Here is a 25424-nt window from a genome sequence, read left to right on the forward strand (position 1 = left end):
CTATCCGAGTAATCCAAGTGATTGAGATGTACATATATAGAGAGAGATGGTTTGTAGAGTGATAGATGCCCATGAGTGGTTGTACCATTTTGGATTCCCACCAGCAATGAACGATAATTCCTGATTGCTCCACATTCTCAGTAGCCTATGGTGTTGTCAGTATTTTGGATCTTGTCCTTTCTAATAAGTGTGTGGTGGTGTCTCATTATTTTAATTTTTAATTGCCTAATGACAAAAGATTTGAGCATCTTTTTATATATGCTTATTTGCCATCTACTTATCTTCTTTGGTAAGGTGTCTGTTCAATTCTTTCGCCCATTTGAAAAATCTGAATGCTCACTTCTTTATTGTTGAGTTTTAAGAGTTGTTTGTATATTTTGGGTAATAGTCTTTTATCATATATATTTTGGCATATATATGGCTTGTCTGTGGCTTGTCTTCTCTTTTTGTCATTTACAGAGCAGAAGTTTTAATTTTAATGAAGTCCAATTTGTTTTGTTCCTTACAAAGATCATGCCTTTGGTGTTGTATCTAAAAACGTCATCACCATACCCAAGGTCAGTATTTTCTCCTATGTTGTCTTCTAGTTTGGCATTTTACATTTAGGTCTGTGATTTATTTTGAGTCAGTTTTTCTGAAGGATGTAAGGTCTACGTCTAGATTTTTTAAATTTTAATTTGCATGCAGATGTATAGTTGTTACAGCACCATTTGTTGAAAGGACTGTTCTTTCTTCATTGTATTGACTTTGCTCCTTTGTCAAAGATCAGTTGACTATATTTGTGTGAGTGTATTTCTAGGCCCTCTGTTGTGTTCCATTGATCTACTTTTCTTTTCTTTCACCAAAACGACACTCTTTTGATGACTGTGGTTTTATAGTAAGCCTTGACGTTAGGTAGTGTCAGTCCTCTGATTTTATTCTTCTTCTTCAATATTGTCTATGCTGTGTCTTTTATCTCTCCATATAAACTTAGAATCATTTTTTTGAAATCCACCTAATAACTTGCTGGAATTTTGATTGTAATTGTGTTAAGTCTACAGGTCAAGTTGGAAGAGCTAACATCTTGACATTATTGACTCTTCCTATTCATGAATGTAGAGTATTTGATTCTTTGATATTTTTTATTCGGAGTTTGGTCATTTTCCTAAGTATTTAATTTTGGAGGTGCTAATGTAAAAGGCATTGTGTTTTTAATTTCAAATTCCACTTGTTCATTGCTGGTACCTAGAAAAGTAATCAACTTTCGTATATTAACTGTGTATCTTACAATCTTGCATATTAATTCCAGGAGTTTTTTGGTTAGTTCTTTTGGATTTTCTAATCAGACAATTATATATTTGCAAACAAAGACAATTTCATTTTTTCTTTCCAATCAATATACCTTTTATTTCCTTTTTTGGTCTTAATGCATTAGCTAGCAATTCCAGTACAATGCTGAAAAGGACTGATAAGGGGGGAATATCCTTGCATTGTTCCTGATCTTAGTGGGTATGCTTCTTGTCTCTTCTTTTTAAAATTTATTTTTATTCTTATTTATTGTAGTGTAGTTGGCTTACAATATTATATTACTTTCAGGTGTACAGCATAGTGATTCAATATTTTTGTGGATTACACACCATAGAAAGTTAGTATAAAATATTGACTATGTTCCCTGTGCTGTGACTTTTATATACCCCTGTGACTTATTTATGTAGTACCTCTTAATCCCCTTCACTCGTTTTGCCCCTTTCTCACCTCTCTCCCCTCCGGTAACCGTTAGTTTGTTCTCTGCATCTGTTAGTCTGTTTCTGGGTTTTGTTTTGTTTTGTTTTTTAGGGAAAGTTTCTAGTTTCTCACCATTATGTATAATGTTAGCTGTAGAGTTTTTAAAGACATTTTATAATGTTAAGGACATCCCCCTCTGTTAGTTTGCTGAGAGTATTTGTTGTTAATGACTGTTAGATTTTGTCACATGCATTTTCTGCATCTATTGATATGATCATATGGTTTTTCTTTTTAGAGTGTTCATGTGATGGATTATATTAATTGATTCTCCAATGTTGAACTGAATTTGCATATTTGGGAAATTCCCACATGCATATGTGTGCTGTACAATTCTTTTAATACATTTTTGGGTTTTATTTGTTAATACTTTGTTTAGGATTTTTGCATATAGTTTATGAGCGATACTAGTCTGTAGTTTTCCTGTGAAGTCTTTGCTTTTGGTCATAGAACAAGTTAGGAAGTATATCCTCTACTTCTGTCTTCTGAAAGAGATTGTAGAGAATCGGTACAATTTCTTCCTTAAAGATCTTGGTAGAATTCACCAGTGAACCCATTTGGTGTGCTGCTTTCTGTTTTGGAAAGTTATTAAATATTGATTCAATTCCTTTAACAGATACAGTCCTCTTCAAATTGTATTTCTTTTTCTGTGACTTTTGGCAGGTTATGTCTGTCAAGGAATTGATCCATTTCATTTAGGTTATCATTTGTGGTCATAATATTTTTCATGGTATTCTTTTATTATCACTTTAATGTCCATGGGATCTGTGATGAGGCCCTATTTTTCATCTGTGATACCAGTAATTTGTGTCTCTCCCCACCCACCCCCCTCATTAATCTGGCTAGAGGCTTATCAGTTTTATTTATTTTTGCAAAGAATCAGCTTTTGGGTTTGTTGAAATTCCCTATTGATTTTGTATTTTAAATTTTACTGGTTTCTGCTCTCATTTTTAGTATTTTTTTCCTTCTGCTGACTTTGGATTTAGTTTGCTCTTCTTTTACTGGTTTCCTAAGTGAAAGCTTAAATGATAGATTTTAGATCTTTCTTCTTTTCTAATATACGCATTCAACACTATAAATCTCCCTCTTAGCACTTCTTTTGCTGCATCCCACAAATTTTGGTGGGTTGTATTTTCATTTTCTTCAAAATATTTGTATATTTGTCTTGAGATTTCTTATTTGACCACTGTGTTATTTAGAAGTGTATTGTTTAATATCCATGCATTTGGGGGTTTTCTAGCTGTCTTTCTATTATTGATTTCTAGTTTAATTTATTCCACTGTGGTCTGAGCAGACATTGTATGATATCTATTCTTTTAGATTTGTAAAGATGTGTTTTATTGCCCAGAATGTAGTCTATTTTGATCAATATTCCATGATTTGAGAAGAACGTACTTTCTGCTATTATTGGATGTAGTCTATTGATGTGCATTATATCCAGCTGATTGATGACGTTAAGTTCAACTGTGTCCTTTCTGATTTTCTACCTGCTGGATCTTTCCATTTCTGATAGAGAGTTAAGTCTCCAATGATAATAGACTCATCTATTTCTCCTTGTAGTTCTGTCAGTTTTTGGCTGATGTATTTTGATGTTCTTATTACACACATACATGTTAAAGATTGCTATGTCTTTTTTGAGAATTGACATTTTTATATCTATGTAATATTCCTTTTTATCTCTGATAATATTTCTTGCTTTGAAGTCTGCTCTGTCAGAAATTAATATAGCTTCTCCTGCTTTGTTTTGATTGTTAGCATGGTATATCTTTTTATCATCCCTTTACTTTTAACCTACATATATGTCTTTATATTTAAAGTGGGTTTCTTTTAGACAGTGTATACTTGCATCTTGTTTTTTGATCCACTCTGACAATCTCTTTTAATTGGTGCATCTAGACCATTGACATTTAATGTGATTTTTTTATATAGCTGGATTAATATCTGCCATATTTGTTACTATTTTCTATTTCTTATCTCCCCCCCCCCCCCATTTTTGTATTCCATTCTTTTTCTGGCTTTAATAGAGCATTTTATTGATTCCATTTTCTCTTCTTTCTTAGTATATCAATTATGCCATTTATTTATTTATTTACTTTTTTTAGTGGTTGCCTTGGAGTTTGCAATACACTGTTTACAAATGATTCAAGTATACCTTCAAACCATACTGTAACTCTTCATGGGTAGTGCAAGTAGCTTATAATAACAAAAGTTATTTTCCCCTCACTTTTGAAGGGATAGTTTCTCAGGATACAGTATTCTAGGTTGGTGATTTTTTTTTCTCTCAACATCTTAAATATTTCACTTTAAATATTTAACTCTTCTTGCTGGCATGGTTTCTGAGGAAAGTCAAATGTAATTCTCTTCTTGGTTCCTGTATAGGTAAGGTGTTTTTCCCTCTGGCTCTTTTCAAGATTTTTTTTTTCCACTTTGAATATGATATGCCTAATTGTGAGGTTTTGGGGTGTTTTCCTTGTTTGGTATTCTCTGAGATTCCTGAATCTGTGGTTTGGTATTTGACATTAATTTGGAGAAATTCTTAGTCATTATTGTTTGAATATTTTTGTTCTTTTCTCTCTCTTCTCCTTCTCCTATTCCCATTATGCATATTGTTACACTTTACGTCATCATGGAGGACTGTGGAGTTCTTGGATAGTCTGTCCTATTTCTTCCCATCTTTTTTTGCCTTGCTTTTCAGTTTTGAAAGTTTTATTGCCATATCCTCAAAGTTAGTGATTCTTTGCTCATCTGTGTCCAGTCTACTAATGAGCCCATTGAAGACATTCTTCATTTATGTTACAGGTTTTTTTTTTTTAAATTTCCTAGGGTTTCTTCTTGATTCTTTCTTAGAGTTTCCATCTCTCTGCTTTCATTATCCATCTGCTCTTGCATGTTGTCTACTTTTTAGCTAGAACTGTAGCATATTAATCCTGCTTTTTTGAAATTTCTGGTCTGACAATTCCAACATCTCTGTCATATCTGAATCTGGTTCTGATGCTTGCTCTGACTCTTCTAACTGCCTTTTTGGTCTTTTAATATGCCTTGTAATTTTTTGTTGTAAGCCAGATATGATGGGCTGTGTGAAAGGAACTCTGGTAAATAGGCCTTTAGTGATGTGGTGGTATATGTAGGAATGGGAAGTGGTCTATAGTCTTGTGATTAAGTCTCAGTCTTTTGGTGAGCCTGTGTCCCTGAACTGTGAACTTCACCATTTTTTTTTTTTTTGTTTCCCCCTCTCCTTATATGGAAAATGTTGACCAGCGTAAGCTAGGATTGAGTATTTTCCTTTCCCATCTGGAAGAGTAGAGCAGCCTGGAGTTGGATATTTCTCTTCCGCCAGTGGAATTAGGTTTGGGTATAATTCCAGTAGTATAGACACTCATAAAATACTTTCCCTTGAGGACAGGCCTCATTAAGAATAGAATAGTTTGATGTATTTAAAAATGGTTACTTTTTCTTTCTCATTGCTGTTGAAGGACAGGGTTTTTCTCTGATATTCACTGTGAGAAACTGGTAAAGCTCCTGGAGGTAAAACTCATAAAAGTGTGAGGAATCCCTCCTTTGACTTTGTCCCCTTGGAGTTTTAACTCTCAGATTTGTCCACACTGAGTCTCCAGTAATTTGTTGGTTACAGTTAAGGATTTCCTAACATGTACCACTTCTCGCAGAGATTTTTACTTTTGGGTTTTTGATCTAGTAAGTTGTGATTCTCTATTTTTGCCTGTCTGTGCACTGATATTTGTGCTAATGGTACAAAAGCAATGATGTGTAATATTGCTGATGCTTTAGTGTGAATCAAGGCACTGGCACCAAACTGTGCTATTAATTACCACATACTTCACTGACACCCACTCCTGTGGGTGGCAGGGGGATGCCAGTTGCATGTAAGAATGTTCTTGATAAAGCTGTAAAAATGATTAATTTTACTAAAACTTGACTCTTGAGCACATCTTTGTGATGAAATGGGAAGTACAGCTAAGGACTTCTGTTGCATCCTCACGTATTATGGTCATCTCCAGGGGAAGAACGTGTATTACTGTTTGAGTTGCTATGGAACATCCTATTTACTGGAAATAACAACTGTGAGACAAACTGTGGTTTCAGTTTCAGGGCATTTGGGTATTTGGAAGATATTTCCTCAAAAAAGAGTAAAGTGAGCCTGTCATTGCAAGAAAAAACAGCTGACAGTATTTACTGATGATGACAAATTCAAGCTGGCAAGTGAATTTAGAGTTTTGGAAAATGTATGTCCATCAGTGTAACCTCGGTAGCTTCCTTATAGTTAAAGACTTTTCTAATGAGCTGGATACTGATATTAACTAACATGATGTGTTTTTTTAATATTGAATAATGAATATTATTAATATTTGGAAGATACGGTAAATCACTTAAATGTGCAACATTAAACATGGATAAAAGAGCTGTTCAAATTGCAAGACAGATCAATAGGTTTTAATGTAATAGAGTACAAAAAGTTCACTGATGTGGTTTCAGATGACTACCTTTGAGAAAATACCGCTATTGAATTTTGGTGTTATATTAAAGAAGAATACCCACAACTCATTGACAATGTTATAGCAATGGACATATTTTTCCCTTTTCAAACTATCATTGAAAATATGATGCCAAATAACATATCACAACACATTGAAGCATATATGAGAATCCAGCTATCTTCTGCTAAGCTAGACATTAAAGAAATTTGTAATCCTATAAAACAGTGCCACACTTCTCACAGAAAATTTTTTGAGAAAAGATAGCTATTTTTTCATAAAAGTATGTTGTATATGTTAACATGTCATGGGTTTATAATTGTTAATTTAAGATAAATTTATAAGTAAGTGAATTTTTGACAACAAACATTAAATTTTTCTTATTTTTAATTTCTAATATGTCAAATATTGATAGATATAATACACAGAAGTAAAAGCTCTTTCTCCATAATTTCTAAGAGTGTAAAGGATACCTGAGATTGAAACCTGTGAGAACCACTACCATGTAACATAAATATTGCTGAATTTTGCCTAGTAATTAATAATTAATATGTATTTAAATTTATAGACATTAACACGACAATATGCATGCTGGTGCTTTTTTTCATGTTAAAGGAAGGATTCTTCTCAAAAAATTTGAAATCACTGGTGTTCAGGGAAAAGTGAAAACCAGTGGACTGGAGAATTTATGAAGGATTTGCCAAAAGTATATTAAGGGAACATAAAATGTAACTTGAAGGATGAATAAAGCTGTTATTTTCTAGCTTAAAAAACGAACCCTTCCTTGATCCAAATCCACCTCCATATTTCTGTTCCTTTTCTCAGCAAAACTTTAAAAAATTTTAAACTTTTTCTGGTTACTGGTTCCATTTTCTTATTCTCTGTTTCCTTCTCTTCCTATTACTTTGGGACTGCTGTGGTTAAGATCAGTGGTGATTGACCTCTGCGTTGTCAAGTTATGTATCTTTATGGACCTCACCTGAATTCTCAGCACTGATAAAGCTGTGGACCACTCCTTCTTTCTTGAAACCCTCTCTCTGTTGGCTTTGGTGACACCACACTCTCTTGGTTTTGTTCCTACCTTACTGGCTTCTTTGACATCTAAATGTTGGAGTGCCCCAAGGTTCTGTCCTTTTTTCTTCTTTGTCTACATACTGTCTCCAGTGAACTGAAGTCAATTGTCTCTTCTCTCAATGAACAATTGCCCTGAGTTATGTCTTTGTGCCAGTGACACTCAACTCTTTAACCTCAGCCTCAGAAACCGAGATCAGTACAGCTCTCTCTACTGGAGATCTCCACATTGGTGACCAATAGGCCTCTCAAGCTCAGCACAGCCAGAACAAACTCTGACTCCAACAACTACTCCTTCAGATGTCTCCATTCCAATAAGATGGCACCGCGGTCAACCAGGTGTTCAAGGCAAACTCAAATGACAAGCATTTTTCATTTGTTAGGACTTTGTTTTTCTCTCAGGAAGACAAAACAAAACAAAGCATTTATCTTCCAAAGAATTTTGATGTCGTAATACTGTTTTCAGTTCAAGAGATAAAAGGAAAACGTTTACTCGTTATTTTTTCCACTTGTTTTCACAGAGTCTACTTCTTCCTGTGGTAGTACAGCTCCTCTTGATTTGTTTCCCTTTTTACGTTAAATTTATGCTCCTCTGTTCGTATTAAATAGCCACATTGTCAAGGTGCTGCTAAGATCATTCTGAATGTAGACTATTCATAAGAGTAGTAAGGTTTGATGTCTATATAAGAAATTCAGATTGGCGTCAGGCATGTAGAATTGAAAGAGTGAACTTTTAAATTCAGTGCGGCTTTTGAGAGTGATCTACTGTGTGTAATTGACTGATAAAAAGAACGGGAAGGACAAAAATGAGTTGCGAAAGACACTTTACTACGTTCTGGGAATAAAACTCATCATGGACTTTGCTTTACTTTTGAACTGACAGCAGCCCAGAGGGATAGACGAGGAGAAAGGGGATTGTTGTCATCTCTCTATTATATGTGAATGAGTTTTCTTCCTTCTTTTGATTTCTTGTTAGCAAATTTGTGACCCTTTCAGCTTTCTTAAACTTTAATTAATGTATGACATTTACCATGTTTCACCAAACACTTGTTGAGAGGAAAACAATATGGGGCCCACTGAAGAGAAGATGAAGAGTTCTGCCCTCTGAGTCGGGAACCATGAGTAAAGTGATGTCTGGGAACATGTTGTGTGGGATGATTGTTGGGGAGCTCTGGTTTGCTGAGCATGTGATAATAACACTCCTGCCAGCTGGAGGTACATGAAGAGGTACCAGCGAGCATCACTTCTTCCAAATGTGACCCAGTCTGTCTTATCTGGCTCACCTGTCTCAGCATCTCCCTAGCCTTCAGAGATTATTATGACCTGTGTATGCAGCCTAGATTGTGATTTTCATTGTTGGTAGCGGAACCCTCAAGTGGCTGAGTGACAAGATACTGTGCACAGAGGGAGTGTGACATGGAGTTGAAAGTCAAGGTGAAGTAAGTCAACCTGTTTTACCCATCGAGTCTCACTTATTTGTCTCATAAGTGTGTTTCTTCAATGTTTGGAAGAATCAACATAAAGGAATGTTCATCAGACTGTGGTCTCTGGACCAGCTGCTTAGAATCACCCAGGAAACTTGCTCAAAATGCAGATTTCTGGGTCCTAAACCAATCTGCTGAATCGGACCTTCTGGGGACAGGGCTGGGGATCTGCATTTGGAAGAAACACTCCAAGTCTTACACACAATGAAGAGTTTGAGAACCACTGGCATTAAAAGCAATTTTTTCCTGTACTTATTTTCCATATATTTGTATTGAAATGAAAATGATCTAATTCTGATGAAATTCTGGACCAGTGAGAATGAATGAATACAGAGATAAAATGACATATTAAATCTCATGTATTTTTATGACTAGAGTATTACTGCTTCTTTGATTGGTAGGAGAAAGATTCAATGCCCCAATTACCAAAATCTGAACAACTCTAGATTCTGGTAGTTAAAGGATGATTCTGAAAACACGTTGTTTTATCTTTATCTTCAGAAAGGAAGATTTACACGTTTTGTAAAAAATGTCAAAACGTTTTCATGATTTTGCCCTCTCTGCAGACTATCTAAAATCTGCCTTCACTGTTGAATAAAATGAGGCTCTTGGGAAAAATAAATGCTTGGTTAAAAATGCTAAGAAGTTTTCTTTCGTATGCAGTTAAACAAAAAGTTTCATATTGTCACGGAGGATAAGAAAATAAAAAGTCAGATAGGGGACAGTGCTTGCTTTACTAGTTTGCATGTTTCCTTTACCTCATAGTTTGATTCCTTTTCACTACCTCCTGTCTTTAATTTGTTGATTTCAGAATGTGACCGAGTTCAGTTTAGGAAGATAAGGTTTATAAATGTAGAGGTGAAGTGTAAGCGTTGCTTGCACGAGAAGTCACATGTTCCCTATGTGGTCAACGCGAAATGTAAACGAGGCAGCCAATGTACCCGCATTGTTTTAGGACTAAATGGAAGGAACTCAGGAGCATTTTTGATGTATGAGTATATGGAGAAATATTCAAGAAAAGCAAAACTAAAATTAAAAATTAGACTAACACTAATTAAAATGGGCCCTTAAAGTCAGAACACTCAACAGTCTCTCTCCATTGCCAATTATACCTAACTGTAGATAATATTTCAAAAAATTGAGTCCCGTGTTTCCAATTAAAGAATTAAGGTGCCACGCAATACTTTCTTGTTCATTTTATTTAATTCAGCGAACTCTTTTATTCAGTTGAGGCTGTCAGTACTGATGTGGCTTTGTAGTTACGGAATCTGAAATGTGAGTTCTTGAACCAGGAGTCAAGATGGGGCTGAAGCTAATGCTGGGAGTGAGATCTTGTGGCCCATTTGCTTTGTTTCTTTTAAATAATCTTGTTTTTCTTTTTACAAAGATTATAACATGCAGACAGCCAAACATTCTGAAAATAAGGGAGTGTACAAAGGTCAGCTTGCTACCACCCGGAGGTCATCACTGTTTGCGTTTTAGTATATGCTACATATTTTTTCTTAGTATGAATGCACGTCGACATTACCCCTGTCGATATACGTATGTATACTTGTAGGTGTGTCTGTATATGTATGTGCACAACATGTATGCTGCTTAGTAAATTTTTTCAGCAAACAATGTTTATAGACATCTGTTGTATAGACACATATGTATATATGATTTTTCATCCCATTCCATTTATGATTATACTTTTGCCCAGTATTCTGTACTTTGCATGGTCTATCACATATGAAATGATCCCACTAATGATGGGCATTTAGATTGTTTCCTGTGTTTCCACTTCTGTAATCAATACACTGAAAGCCCTTGTCTGAATATTTTCTTAGGATAAATCCCTAGAGGTAGAATTGCTGGGTTAAAGGGAATGCCCATTTAAAAGTTTGGAGATATAAGCTGTCCTCAGAAGTGTTGTGTCATTTTCTACTGTTGCTGGCAATGTCTCGAGGGTGATGATTTTGGCATATTATGAGCAATCCTGTGTTTTGTTCATGTTTTAAATCTTTGTAAATGTAGCATGTCAAAAATGACATTCTTACCTTCATTTTCATTTGCCTGATGCAGTATCCCAAGACTCCCCTGAGCTTCTGTGTGCCCTGGGAGGTTGATGGGCTGTCATTCGTACCCTGACTTGGCAGGTAGTGGCTGAAGTTCTTAAGACAGTCAAGGGAAGAAATGATCTCACCTGGTCACTAGGTAGTTAAATAGATGCTGTCTTGAGAACACAGACCAGATTTGCTGGTTAGAAAGTCTCTTCTCTTTTTCCTTCTAAACTTTCTTTTTTAAGTTCCAGTATAAATAACTCTTTCTACTTCTTTTTTTCTTTGCTAGAATAATAGCTTACACAGTCATGGATCAAAGCTTAATGACCATCAGGAAGAGTCCAGATCTTTGAACTACTAATGAACTCATTTGCCTACCAGAGGGCTGTGGAGAGTCCTGACCTGAAATACAAATTCTGGCTTCCTAAAACTTAAGGGGGGGGGGTGGTGGGAAATCCTTCCATTCCTTCTTGAAAGTCACTTTCTCTTTCTCCCTTCCTCCTTCACTCCCTCAGTCGCTCTCACTTCCAAAGGGATCACTTCATGATATTTCTAGCCCTTTTGTTTTTTAGTAGAAACTCCATTGTTTGTTAGATTTTGGTCTTTTGTGCTTCAGAGGACTTAGAAGTTTAGGAAATATTTGTTAAGTGTTTACCGCAGAACTTTGAGGTCTTGGTGGATAAACTTAATTCATATATACATGATCACTTTGGGCCCTGCCCCCAAACTATAAGGGAAATGGACTTCCCAGGTAGGAGAAGCAATGCACAGGATTTTTGCCTTTTACAGCAAAGCTATTATACTCAATAGTTAGTTTTTAAGCTTTGGTTTATTATAAAAAAATTAGTTCTGATCAACACCCAGTTATTTGACCAACCTAATGTTGTCTTCATAATATCTTCTCTTGTTTCCCCCAGGCATTCTTACACCGAATGAACCAGTGCGCCGCATCCAAAGTTGACAAAAATGTAACAGAAGAAACAGTGAAGGTGAGGAGGTATAATGGGCCCTCGACCCCAGCATGAGGTCCCCTCAGATAAAATTTTAACTCTGGGTTCATCACCTTGTCTCCCGTTCCAGTGTGAGCTCTGTGCTAGGCCCTGGTGGGAGTGACAATTAGAAGAAGGGAAACTACAGTTTGGGAAAAGAAATGGGGCTTATAAGGGTGGTGTAGAAGACAGAGAGAATTTTTTTGCCAAGATCTTGGAAATGTTTGAAAAGAGGAAAAAAAAATAACCCCAAGACTGAGAACCTTAGTGTCTCCAAGGGGGTGGGAGCTGAACCGTGTGTGGGACGATTGCTGGAGGGGCTCACCAGGTAGGATGTGGGCAGATGCAACTTCCAGACTTTGACCCCTAAAGGACAAACAATTTGGATGGTCCACTGGTGCAGAAAAGAAAGTCCACACAGTATCTTCACCTCACAGACAAATGTATGAGCATCTCCTTTTAAACTGTAGGAAAGGAAAATTGGGAAGAGTTTTGGGGAAAAAAAGGGGGGGGGTGGTAAATGAAAATCGTGCCATAGTCATTATTTCTCAGTTAAATTGTATAAATCATCATTGATATTTATTTTTGATGCTAACTTGCTGTTTTATTTTACTGAAAATAAAAAATTCCCAAGGATTTTATAAGCACTTAAGACTATTTCCTATTACATTAAATACTCTCTTTTACATTCTCCTTACCATGGGGTATTTTAGCTTGTGTGCAAGCAAAAAACACCTGAGGCTCAAATGGACCTGAAGATACTTTGACTCCCATATCGGGAGCTCCAGGCAGAAGAGAAGGTTGAGGACGGGTGGCTCAGGGAGGTGACCCAGTTGGCCAGGTTCTCCAGCTCTTCACTCTGCCCCTGGGCTGGCTCCTCCTGCAGCTGCAAAGTGACCCTGGAGCTGTGCCAGCTGTCACTTCCAGACACAGCACCTTTCAAAGGGCTGTCCACTCCAGGGTGCCCTTCTTGGGGACAAGGAAGCCCTTTCCCCGAGGCCTGCCAGCAAATCTGCCCACGCAGTTTTACCCGCAGCCCGTTCTCAGTGGCGTGGGACTGCCGCGCCTGGAGTCAGTTACTCCGGATTATCCTGCGAGCCAGGGACAGGTTCCTGGTTCCCGGAGCTGCGTGGGAGTGGAGGGGGTGTCCGGGTGGAACTGGCGCCCCCCCCTGCCGGGTGGGTGGGAAGGACAGCTATCCCCTGAAGTGTTCAGCGTGGAGAGAGAACACTGTACTCGCAGTAGACTTTTTTTAAAGCCCGCTTCGTGATGGCTCTTACACGTTTGTTACAGATGCTGTTCTCCAACATTGAAGAGATCCTTGCGGTACACAAAGAGTTTCTGAAAGTCGTGGAAGAATGCTTACATCCAGAACCTAATGCTCAGCAAGAAGTGGGAACCTGCTTTCTTCGCTTTGTAGGACAAATTTCTGTTTATTTTAAAAGCTTCCCCCTAGAATTTAAGAGTTAGCTCTTGGCATAGTAGGATGTGGGGATCCAGCATTAGAAGTAAAATCTGACACCAAAAGTTTGGGGTCTTTTCAGGCCAATGAAATCTCCCACTTGGAGCCAGAAAAGGGGAGAGGGCCTCACATCATCCGTTTTATTCAGTGAAGAATAAACAGGCTCTTCTTTTTCCCAACGAGTTAGTTTTTCGCATCCTCTGTAGCTTTGAATTCTAATGAATATTCAGGCTGTTCATAATGAAAGGATTTTGATGTTTCTCTCCAACATAGAGCGTTACTCTTTTGAGGCAGAAATTCCTTACTCTTAGAATGGTGTGATGAGTCAAAATGTTTCCTCCTTAATTGACTTGTGACTAGGCTGGGGGTGAGCAGCCCCGGTCCCTCGAGGTACACATATGCCTGCGTCTGGATTTTTCTCAGAGGGTTGTATCGAGCAGTGCAGAAGAACAAGCCAGCACTCAGTTATTTCCAATTATCTGTCATGCTTGTAGGATCATTTCCATCTCTTGGTTCATGATACCTGAAATTATTTATGCCGTTGACTTGCAAGGTAAAAAGCCACCTGTATGGTGAAAATTGTTTTCAGAACTAAAGGGCATTCATCCTGAAAAGAGACAAATAGTGCTATTTATACCGTCCCACTGAGGCTAATTTTCAGAATACCAACTTGAATCTCCGTGTTTATCAAAATGCTATACAATCAGTGTTTTGTTTAAAAATGTGTAGGAATATTTGGTCATAGAAATCAGGTGTTTATGTTTGATTTCTAGTTCGTCTCTTATAAAGACAACGGCATATGGGTTCTAGGTCTGTATTTCTCTATGTAGTGAGCAGACTGTAAATGTTATTTTTAGAATCAGAAAATATTCCCTAAAATGATTATATTAAAGGGAGAGGCCTGGGGTACAGGAAGATCCAGCTGTGCTTTCCTTGGGCACGACTGGAAACCACGTGTGTTTGTATCCACTTAACCGAGACTGCTCCCCTTCAGGGAGGAACGCAGCTCTCCTGCCAGCGGGAGTGGCCGCGGTCTCGGTGCCGGTGGCACGTGGGAACCATGCACTCTGACATCCATGTCCTCAGTAACACACTATGAATCTGTCAGCCGTGAATGTAGCTAAACTATTTCTGAAGTTTGCTTTATATTCTGGTTCCTACCATCTCTTGAAATAAGTAATTCAGTATGTTTTCTACCGGCTGTATAGAATAAACCCTGTGTTTCTAAATGCACGTCTTGGAAATTTCAGAGGACGCACTTCTCTTCTACTGTTTGATCCCTGCATTTTCTGAGTCCTCCTCTTTTATTGGGACTGCTTTGATAGATATTGATCATAACCACGTTGAGAAACTCTTACAGACGGAAGGGAGCTTAGAGCTCATGGTAGTGTGGAATTCCTCCTTTTATGGAAGTGTCCCATCTACTGCATCTGTGAGGGTTGTTCGTCTTGTTTTTACTTGATCACTTTTAGTGACATCTCTGACTGTTAGAAAATCTCTAATCCCGAATCTGCCTGTCTCTGCCCATCCAGTTTCCACCCAGTGGTCCCAGTTTTGGAGCTACATAGAGTTAGTTGTAAACCCTTCACAGTAACTGTGACAGCTCTTTGAAAGTAGCTACTGTTTCCTTACTTTTATATACTAACAAATATCTTTCTCTGAGATGACCTCTCATGTGTAATATCTTTGAGGTCTGTCATTACCCTAGTCACTTGTTCCTGAATAGTCTCCACTTGGTCAGTGTCCCTCTTAAACACAACTGTCCAGATTGGTGCACACGAACCCCGGGGTGCTATGTACCCGTGTGACCTGGCACAAGCTTTCCTTTCCTCTCCCTGCCTGGGAGTCCTGGCTTCACCTCTCCGGATCTTGCCCAAATACTACATCCTTTTAAAGTTGTATCTGAATCCCTTCTAGCAAAGCTGAGTCCTCTCTTCTCTGGAATCTGCTTCCACTCATTTAACCCTTTATTGCATACATCATACTGGGCTGTAATTAATATATGTCTGTCTCCTTTCCTATTGTTCATAGATCAGGAAAAATAAATAAATAAAATGTATTTATATGTACATTAGTATAGCTCTTGAACACAGTAAACACTTAATGAAGTTTGTTCATAAGCATCACACTATTTCAGAATGGTTCATAAAATGAGTCTAACTTATTATTACTTGAATTCACAGAAAGACAAGTTTCGGATCTACGACGAGTATTGTAGTAATCATGAGAAGGCCCAAAAACTGCTTTTGGAACTTAACAAAATAAGAACAATCCGGACATTCCTTTTGGTAAGTATATGTTTACACCTTACCATAAGCTGTTATCTGTTGATAGGCTCACCAAGAGCCGAGGAATAGTGTCCGTGTGGTGTAAACTCTGCTTGTTCGACATCTGTTTTTAACATATCCCTGCTTGGAAGCTAGAGAGCTCTGTGACAAATGTAAGGAGTGAGATTGCAAATCAGCTCTGCATCAATCAAGAAAAATATGCGTATGTACTCTTAAAATCACACACACGCACACACAAATGCAAGAAGTGACAGTTAAGAGAAGCGTGCTTATCGGAAACACTGTCAGGCCCTCTCCTGGCTGATTACGAGCTGTTTGTCAGACCGCGGTTCCTCCTGAGGGATGCGTTTATGCCAGAGGTCACCATGGCTTTTACGTCCCTCAGCTCCCTAGAGTTTCCTTCACTTCTGTAAAGAGAGCTCTAAGTAGGGCAGGGACAGGAAGGAAACGCGTCGTGGGGATGGTAGAAAAGAATTGTAAAGACTGACCTTTCTCCTGCATATGTTTCTTGTTCAGTGTTCATAAAAAGAACAAGGATCTGTGTTTAATTTCTTTAGGATGGTACATATAAATGCATACTTTGGCAGTTACTTGGACAAGTTAATTGCCGGTGAGAACCACGCTGTAAGTACAGTGATATTTAGCAAACTGTGGAATGGAGTAACCATCCTCACGGTCCAGTTCTAGAGCATTTCCATCATCCCCAAAAGTCCCTCTTGCCTGTTCACAGCCCATTTTCCTTCCTACCATTATCTCCAGGCAATCACTGATCTGTTGTCTATCTCTATAGGTTTGCTTTTTCTGGAGATTTTGTATAAATGGAATCATACAATGTAATCTTTATGCCTGGCTTCTTTTATGGGATAAAATGTTTTTGAGGTTCATCTTCATTGTAGTGTGTGTCCATATCCATTCATTTTTGTTGCCGAATAGTATTCCATTGTATGGCATACTGTATTTTGTTTATCCATTGGCCAATTTGTGAATATTGGTCAACAGATGACTTATGACAGTGATGGACCTTGAAGAGACTACATATACGAGGTCATTTCAGAGAAAAAGATTGGTTAGTATAGGAAAGTCAGGAAATGTCTAGTTTGGGCTGTTATAAATAATGCTGTTAAAAACATACATGTACAAGTCTTTGTGTGGACATACAGTTTCATCCTCTTGGATAAGTGCTAGGAGTAGAATTGCTAGGTCATAGTAAGTGTATGTTTAATTTATTAGGAAACTGCCAAGGCGGCTGTGCCGCGTCCAACAGCAGTGTGTGAGGATTGTAGTTCTGTCTTTGTCAACACATGGTATTGTCAGTTCCGATTACAGCCATGCCTGTGGAGGGGTAGCTGTATCCCAAAGTGATTTTCATTTGCGTTTCTCTAATGACCAGTGGCAATAGGCTTCCGTGTGCTCATTAGCCAGTCATGCATCCTCTGTGGTGAAATGCTTATTCACATCTTTTGCCCGCATTTGAATTGGGATTTTGGGGGAGGGTAGAGCTCAAGTGGTAGAGCACACGTGCTCAGCATGCATGAGGTCCTGGGTTCAGTCCTCATTACCTCCTCTAAAAATAAAGAAAGAAATAAACCTAATTACCTCCCCCATCCAACCAACAAACAAACAAAAATGAAAAAAAAAAACTTCATTAAATTGGGATGTTTATCTTATATTGAGCTATAAGTGTTCTTTATTTTGGATACAGTTCCTGTATCAGACATATAATTTGCAAATATTTCCTCCAAGTGTGCTTTGCCTGTTGATTTAAAAATACTGTCTTTTGAAAATCAAAAGTTTTAAGTTTTGTTAAAATCCATTTAATTATTTTTTTTTATTATGATCATGCTTTTTGTCATACTTAAGAAATTGTCAGTTTTGTTTTATATGTTTCAGGACTCTGTTATTAGATGTGTATACATTTAAAATGACTATATTTATATTTCTGTTTATCATAAAATGCCCCTCTTTGTTCCTAACGGTATTACTTAAAGTCTCTTTTACCAGATATTATTATAGCCATGTCAGCTCTCTTCCTCTTTGTTCCTTATATTTTTTTCCATTATTTTACTTCAAACTGTTTATGTCTTTGAACCTAAAACATGCCTCTGATGGACAGCATACAGTTGGATCTTGTTTTTTTAAATCCAGTCTGACAATCTCTGCCTTTTGATTGGAGTGTTTGGTTCATACAGCTTTAATGTAATTATTGATATGGTTGTATTTACATGTACAATTTTATTATTTTTTTCTATATGTCTCTTTTTCATTGTTGTTCCTCTGCTCCTCCTTTACTGCCTTCTTTTGTGCTAAACAAATATTTTTAGTGTACTGTTTTACTTCCTCTGTTGATTTTTTTAAACTGTTATTATTTTTAGTTTTTTTTTTTTTGTAATTGCTCTTGGGACTACAGTATGCATGTTAACGTATCAAGTCTGCGTCCCTGAGGTTGGTTTTTCTTTTTTTGTTTGTTTTGTTTTTAGTAACTTGCTTGGATTTAATTTGAGAATCTGTGTCTTTTGTATATGCAGCTGCAGCTAGCTCTGCTCAGTTTATGTTTTATAACTTAGCCTTTCTTTTTAGGGGTCACTCCTGTGACTGCTTAACTTAGCAGTCAGTTGGGGATTTGTCTGAGGCGATCAGACATCATAGTCCATCTTATCTCTGGATCTATATGTGAGTTGGGGGGGTACACATTCAAAGGGCAGGTAGTTTCAAGCTGTATCTGGCTTTTTCTTCCCACAGGGTCAACATGTGCACGGTCTGACATTTACCCTGAGCAGGACTGCAGACTCAGGCTAGCAGAATTGTGTGCATTCCTCATTTTTCTTGGAGTGTACTCATTTTATTGACAGCACCCTGGGTGTGGAATTTTTTCCCTCTGCAGCCTCCTCTGGTAGCAGGCTTCCAGGGCCAGTGCTCCTGTGATGGGCATACAGTGCCAGCATGCAGGATGAGTGGGGGTGGCCCTGGGTGGGGGTCCGTGCAGGGGGAGGATGGGAGAAGCCCAGGCAGGAATGCCACCAACACCTGAAGTTAAGCAGTTCTTCATGAGTAAACACTTCTCAATTTGTTGTTTGATTTTAGTTGATTTCCAGAGCTTTGAAGTTTTTTGTGTTTTTTTGTTTTTTTACAGTTTTTCTCAGTAGAACCGTTTATTTTTTGGAAGAGAATGTACTGATCTCTTCTCTCTGCCATCGCCAGAAGACACCTCTGTGCTTAAAGACTCTCTATAAATTGTTGGAACTTTGCTGTCTTATCCAGTGCGTTCTATTCTCAGCAAAACTGGCGCTACACTAAAAGTCACAAGTCCAGAATCTTGGTTTTTAGATGACTCTACAGCAGAGTCTGGTAGGAAGAACCTGGATTTTATAGTTCTTGCTCTGGCTCTCAGTGGCCCTTAGTTACCTGGATGACTTCAGGAAATTCATTATGTCTCTTGTGTCATTTTCCTTACCCACAACATGGGAATAATAACAATCACTCTTTGAAAAACATTAAGAATTTACAGACTGAGGGTGATGATTCTAATTACAATGTTGGGTACTTGCATATGCTGTCACCTCAGTAAGTTTTGGTGATCAGTGAAATCCCTGAGAGCTTATTTGGGAAATGTTCTTTATGTATGCATGAGGAGAGAGCTGGCTCTCGTAAGTCAGTCTAAAATGCAACCAGCCTCTGCTACTAGGAAGAGAGTTCATAATCTACACAGTACTAGTAGACAAGGAAATAAAAGTGGGTTAGATAGTCCTGAGTTCCTTAGGGTACTTCAACTCAGAGCTGGGTAAAGGAGGTGGCCACATTTATAAAGGATGCTCACTCATACGGGGACATTGACACATCACTGGAAATATAATGGGATGTGGATAGTTGTGTTACATAGGGTTTCTCTGGGGACAGTGCCATACACAGGTGGATCGAGTATTTTTGATAACTGGATTGCAATAGGGCTGAAACCCCCAAAGAGCATGCTTGAGTGAGACACTTATTTGCTGCTCTGTCTTCTAAGATTTCTGGGTGAAGGTAAAGTCATGGCGCTGGTTTTGCTGACTTCACTGCACAAATTAGAGCCGAAGCTCCGTTGCTTGGTACAGTGGGGGTGTTGTTCTGTTCCATCACTCTCCCTTTTGCATCCTTTCCTGCTCAGCACTTGGTCTCTCCTCTCAATGAATATAGGACCATATTTTTAAAATAGTGATATACAGGCTATTATGTTATCAGTGTGATTTTGAGGGGCCCTTTTCTCCCTTTGTTAAATCTTTATTATCTGCTTTCTCTGCACCAGTCATGCTGATAGGCAATGCAGAAACAGGTTTTGACACTGGTTCAGATTTGTTCTTTTAAATTTTGTTTGTTTTTGTTGTTTGTTTGTTTGTTTGTTTGTTTTGTTGTTTGCATTGCTGCTTAAACCTTAAAACAAAGGCGAGGTGCTTAAGAGGATCAAGCCTTGATTTATCAGAGTTGATTCCCTTGACCTTCACTGCTTCTATTTCACCTCACTCTGATGACTGACTTTGAGTTTTCCCCTTTCATCTTGCCTCCGTGGAGATCATATCTGACCCCCTTCTCTGAGACTGGCTGGCCAGTGTCATTGGTGAGGTCTGATGGTTAAAAGAGACTTAAAGGCCACTGGACTTAAAAGGCCACTTTTACAGAGAGGAAAATTAGAATTCTGAAGTCAGTCCAAGGTGCATCACTCGCCATCGGCAGAGCTTGGGTGGAACCCAGTTGCCTCTGACACCACACCACCTCCCTTTGAAAGCAGGATGTGTGTCTACGTGTATGTGTTTATTCATCTGTCAGGACGTCCATCCATCCATTCATCCATCTATCCACTAATTTACTCCTCCATCTTTAGCTCTCATTCTTTTTCCTCAGACTTCACACTCAGGTGAATATATGATAATTTATTTTCAAGATAAAGATTCAAAACGCATTTTGGTCTCCATCTCATATGAAAGGCAAGCGTATTTCCTTTCTCACCTGTAAATTTTATTGATGACTGATGTGCTTTTCTCAGAGAAAGAAGCGATATAGAGATATGCTTTCATCAGTTTTTGGCAGAAAACTTTACGGGAGAGGAAAGTTTCACAACTTCAGGCTAAAAAAATGTAATTAATTGCCTTTATTTTCACCCCAGAACTGCATGCTCCTTGGAGGACGGAAGAACACAGATGCCCCCCTGGAAGGGTACTTAGTGACACCGATACAAAGAATATGCAAGTACCCTCTCCTTCTGAAGGTGCTTTATGTGTTTACGTCGTTACTGCGTTTTCCTTGTACCTGCATATTTTTGCTGATGATCTTTTAAAAATTTTTCTTTTAAATAGTCTGAAATTCTAAGAAAGGGCAAATCATATTCATTGGGTGATATTTTGTCATTCATTTGCATATAAAATGGGAAACAAGTCTCCTCTCCTGGGAAAAGAGACTTCTAGTGCGCTTTGTAAAAATCACACCTGTTTGAGTTTCATTTAGAGTAAATGCATGAGTTTCAGGATAGATCCCATTAAGTCCATTATGACCAGTTTATGTGGCGCTTTGTCTACAGGGTTCTTATCTTAAGCAAATTTGTTGTTGGTGTGTTTTTTTTTTTTTTTTCATTTCTCCAAACATTGGTGACTTCTTGATGCTAATGAAGTTAAGGCTAAGTTACATAATTTCAAAGCCTGGCTTTTAAATGATTATTACAGAGAATAATGTGGGTCACATGGGATAATAAATGATGGAACGGGGAAAGGCGGTGCTAAGGAAATACTGCCTCTGGAAGATAGGAAATGCCTTGTTAATGGCTGTCGGTCCATGGCCTTGTTCCAATGACCAAAACTTTTATTATGAGGGACTTATTATAATGTATTAGTTACTGCTCATACTACAGAGGTCTATGAATAGATTAGAACAGCAGTTCTGGAAAGGATGGAGGATGGGCATATGAGCTTGGAATTCAAATCCTAAGTATTCTGCTTCCTACCTGCATGACCGAACACATAATCTAACCTCTTAAAGCCTTGGGTTGCATTTATGAAACAGAAATGATGATGATAATATGATGAAATTATAACATATACCTGAAAGAATATGTCTGTGTCTGTATATGTGTATCTGTGTGTGAATGCATGTAAGTGCATGTTTATAAATGTGTACCTAATAATTGAGTAAGCTATTTTATACAGATCATTTTGCATGTACATACTCCATACATGTTAGCCATCATTACTCATATATATTTGATTCTGATTTATTTTAACATATTAATTACTGCTTAGTGTCTAAATTAAAAAAACTCAAATTCTACGGATATACTAATTGGTGTTCTTACTGATTTATTTTTAAGAAATAAATATTTTGAATTTGAGCAATGTGTTTTTTCACTACAACTTCTGTCAGCTGCATAGATTAGGTTTCAGCGAACAATTTTTCTGAAAAGGATTTCTCCTTATTGAAAACCAAGTTAAAGTTGCTCGGTTAACTAACGTGGAGAGAAGCCAACCCAGGGACGTGCCGTTCTGCAGGGCTTTAGCGCGGTTTCCGGGGGCAGGGCAGGATTGGTGCAAACGTGACTCTCGTCTTTCTGGGAGTCCCTTCAGACCTCTGACTTGGTGACTCAGGTTAGCATGCATTCTCATCACTCCTGCGATTCCTGGTTCTGATTTAGGAATCCTGGGGATTTGTTTGTTTTAAGAGTCAGAAGGGATCGTAATATTAAGAGAAATACATCATGCCATGTGGTTGTTCTAAATCATTTATTTCTGGTTAGGATGACCTCATGTGACCTCAGAAGATAGGAACATGGCCATATCCTTGCTTAGAGAGAAAGAGGTCAATTCAGAGCATCTTCAAGCAGTGTAGAAACAGCATCTTTTTGCTTTTTTGGATTATTGTCTTGACAAAGAAAGAGGAAATGACTATTTACTTGTGTAGTAGATCTGTTGGTGTTGATAATTTTCTTCGTTGTACCATCAGCTGAAAAACTGAGCTGGTATTCTCTTTAATTTTGGATGGCTTTATTTATTCAGAGAAAAACATTAGGGTATGAGGCTGGGTGTTAAAGAAAAGATATGTTTGTCTTATTTGTGGAACTTGAAATTATGGGCTTGGCCAGTCAGCACAGGGTTCATAGCAAGTAAATGACGAAAGATTATTACTAGTCATTTCTTTTACTATTTCACATAATCTAAATTCGTGTCTTGACTCCATCCATGGTTGAGACTGGGCACAGCTCTGCGGGGTCCCCAGTCAAAGCCTGCAGGCTGAGCTCACCACTTCATGTAGTTTACAAATAGTTCTACACTTTGGAGTCTCTAGGGAAGCCCACATATCTCCTTTATGGATTTGTGATCCAGCATGACTTTTTAAACCTGATCTTGGGAGCGCTGTTGTGTATTCTTTCGGTGCTATTTCCACGGAACAGCGTGTGAACATATCGAATACAGGGTCAAAGTTTAAGGCAGAATTTTCAACAATAACAGACCTCAAGAGAATATAGCAACTGCATATTTTCCCACTGTATGTTAAGAATTAAGAAGATTCTTTTAAAGACTTGCCTCAGGATTTCTGTAATTGTGTTAGTTACATGACGCTGGCAACTGCTGTAAAGAAACAAATGACTAATTAAAAAACAGTGTGGTTACAACTGTCTAGACAGTGGGTGAAGATGTTTAATTTTGTGCTTTTAAACAAGAGCTTTTTATAAGATTAAAGATTACTCTAGTTCTGATATCCCGAATGGAAAAGTAAATAAATAAAAAGAAAAAAAAACCTATTGAAGGGTATGTGGAAGTTCATGCATTTCAGAGACTGAACCTGAGTTGTTGACAGAAACAGCATAAATCACTCCTTTAATGATGGAGTATTGTGGGATTTCTAAATTATTCATTTTACTAACATATAAGACATTATTTTAAAGTGTGCTTTATATATGACATTTCTATAGTTTCTCAAAAAATTTTAGAAAATGAGGGACTTAAGTTATTTTTGAAATTATGGGACATATTTATTTAAAGATTTACTCTTCTTTTTAAGACGCTAGGAAAATGAAATTAACGAATAAAGATGTCTTCCTTTTGGAGCAAAACTCAGACTTTTATAAAACATTTCATGCTGTAGGTGAGATATTTGACAATCTGAAAGGAGAAATCGAATTTAGTTTGTAAAAACAGCATACTTTTGAGGGAAAAATTAAAGTGACTGCAAAATGTGCCTGGGGTGACGCTTATGCGTGGATTCAGCCTTTTGTTTTTGATCTTAATCTTGGTGGAGTTTGTGATGTCACTTCTGAATGTGGCTCTCACGATCTTTGCAGTTTTCATTTCCTGGTCAGTCTGAACCTGCTGTAGCAGAAAGCTGAAGATCAAAGGGCGGTTTGTTTTTTGTGTATAAACAGGAGTTGCTGAAGCGGACTCCAAGGAAACACAGTGACTACGCAGCGGTGATGGAAGCCCTCCAAGCCATGAAAGCCGTCTGCTCCAACATCAACGAAGCCAAGAGACAGATGGAGAAGTTAGAGGTTTTAGAAGAATGGCAGTCTCACATCGAAGGCTGGGAGGTACACTCACTGCTCAACAGCTGAGCTTAAAATAGTTTTGTGACGCCTGATGCTGTGTGTAGAATGATTGGCGTGGGATGGGACCATAAGTGGTCATTTTCCTAGATGAGGCTAGAGGGCTGTGACTATTTTTGAAAAGTGCTGTCATTGTTATTTTTAAATATCTTTAAAAAGGCAGTTAATTGGCTTAAATTGAACCGGGAAGCTTTGCGGATAGAGCCGGTCAGTACTGTGTGGGTTTTAAGCTTTGCTGTTTCAGTATTTGTGCGTCATGACGCTCCGTTTTCCCGCCTTAACTTTGGTCAGTCGTACATAACCGTAGCCTGAGTCCTGGACAGAGTGAAGAAGAGGAGTAAGGCTTCATGCCTGCGCTGGGATAGTATTCTCTTCAGACTGCAGATTAGGTATTGGGTGTTGAATTTCATGTCATGTCCACTTAATCTCTCTAAATTTGAATTGCTTAATTTCTAACATGAAGGAGCTGGCTATGACATGGTTTCTAAGGTCCATGCAAGATGAAGAATTTTATGGTTTTGTGATTCACTAAAGAAAGATTTTTTAAAATGACAGAAAAGCAAATGAGTGGTATTCAGAATCTGTAATATGTTTTCAGCTATGGTAACTTTGCATCCCAGTTATTTCGTGGAGTTGGAACCCTATATTACTTTAGCACTATATGAAGAATAAACTAAAATTCTTTCTTTAAATTGACTTAATTTCGATGAGTAAGAGCTTTCGACTAGTTCAACTAGGGTCATTTCTTACTGTTATAAAGTGAGCAATGAAGGCAATGTTTTTAAAGTGTAAAGAAGATTGAAAATATTTTCAACCAAATAACGTATCATCCAAATCCAGGTGGCTTGCTTTACAAATCTTTAGGGCTTGATACTTGACTAATTTATTTCATATCTTCAATATGTTGGTTTCCATTTAGATCTAATGTTATATCCATCAGATTTGCGAGGAAACCTCAAACACTGAGCCCAGGGAATACACTTGTTTATCCCCCTTGCGATGAATTTTTTCAAATGCTCCGCTGGGATCTGACTTAGCTTTCTCCTCTTCTGTATTCTTTCCTTTCAAGTGTCCAGGGTGACCTCTTATTTCAGCATGAATGCTACTTATTTCAATCAGTTAAAATGGTTGTGTGTTTTACAGTTGACTCATGATGATAATTCCTTTCCTGGGAAGCAGCTGTCCTGCTGGGCTGAGAAAAATGGACTGAAGTTTGCTTTTGCTGTTCTGTTGTCATTCAGACGTTGGAAGAAAAACTGGCTGTGCTTTAAATTGCAGGATTT

General features: G+C 37.9%; 1 protein-coding gene across 2 annotated transcripts in view; it reads left to right on the plus strand.

Moving 5' to 3' along the window:
• Positions 1-25424, plus strand: part of PREX2 (phosphatidylinositol-3,4,5-trisphosphate dependent Rac exchange factor 2) — a 235549-nt gene that overhangs the window by 48914 nt on the left and 161211 nt on the right. For both annotated transcript variants that reach the window (XM_032470041.1, XM_032470042.1), the window contains 5 exons: positions 11766-11837; positions 13131-13253; positions 15483-15587; positions 20722-20823; positions 23965-24126. In XM_032470041.1, coding sequence (XP_032325932.1) covers positions 11766-11837; positions 13131-13253; positions 15483-15587; positions 20722-20823; positions 23965-24126 — 564 coding nt within the window. The remainder of the gene's footprint in view (positions 1-11765; positions 11838-13130; positions 13254-15482; positions 15588-20721; positions 20824-23964; positions 24127-25424) is intronic.

The sequence above is a fragment of the Camelus ferus genome, chromosome 29 (genome assembly GCF_009834535.1).
Source record: "Camelus ferus isolate YT-003-E chromosome 29, BCGSAC_Cfer_1.0, whole genome shotgun sequence".
NCBI classification, from domain to species: domain Eukaryota; kingdom Metazoa; phylum Chordata; class Mammalia; order Artiodactyla; family Camelidae; genus Camelus; species Camelus ferus.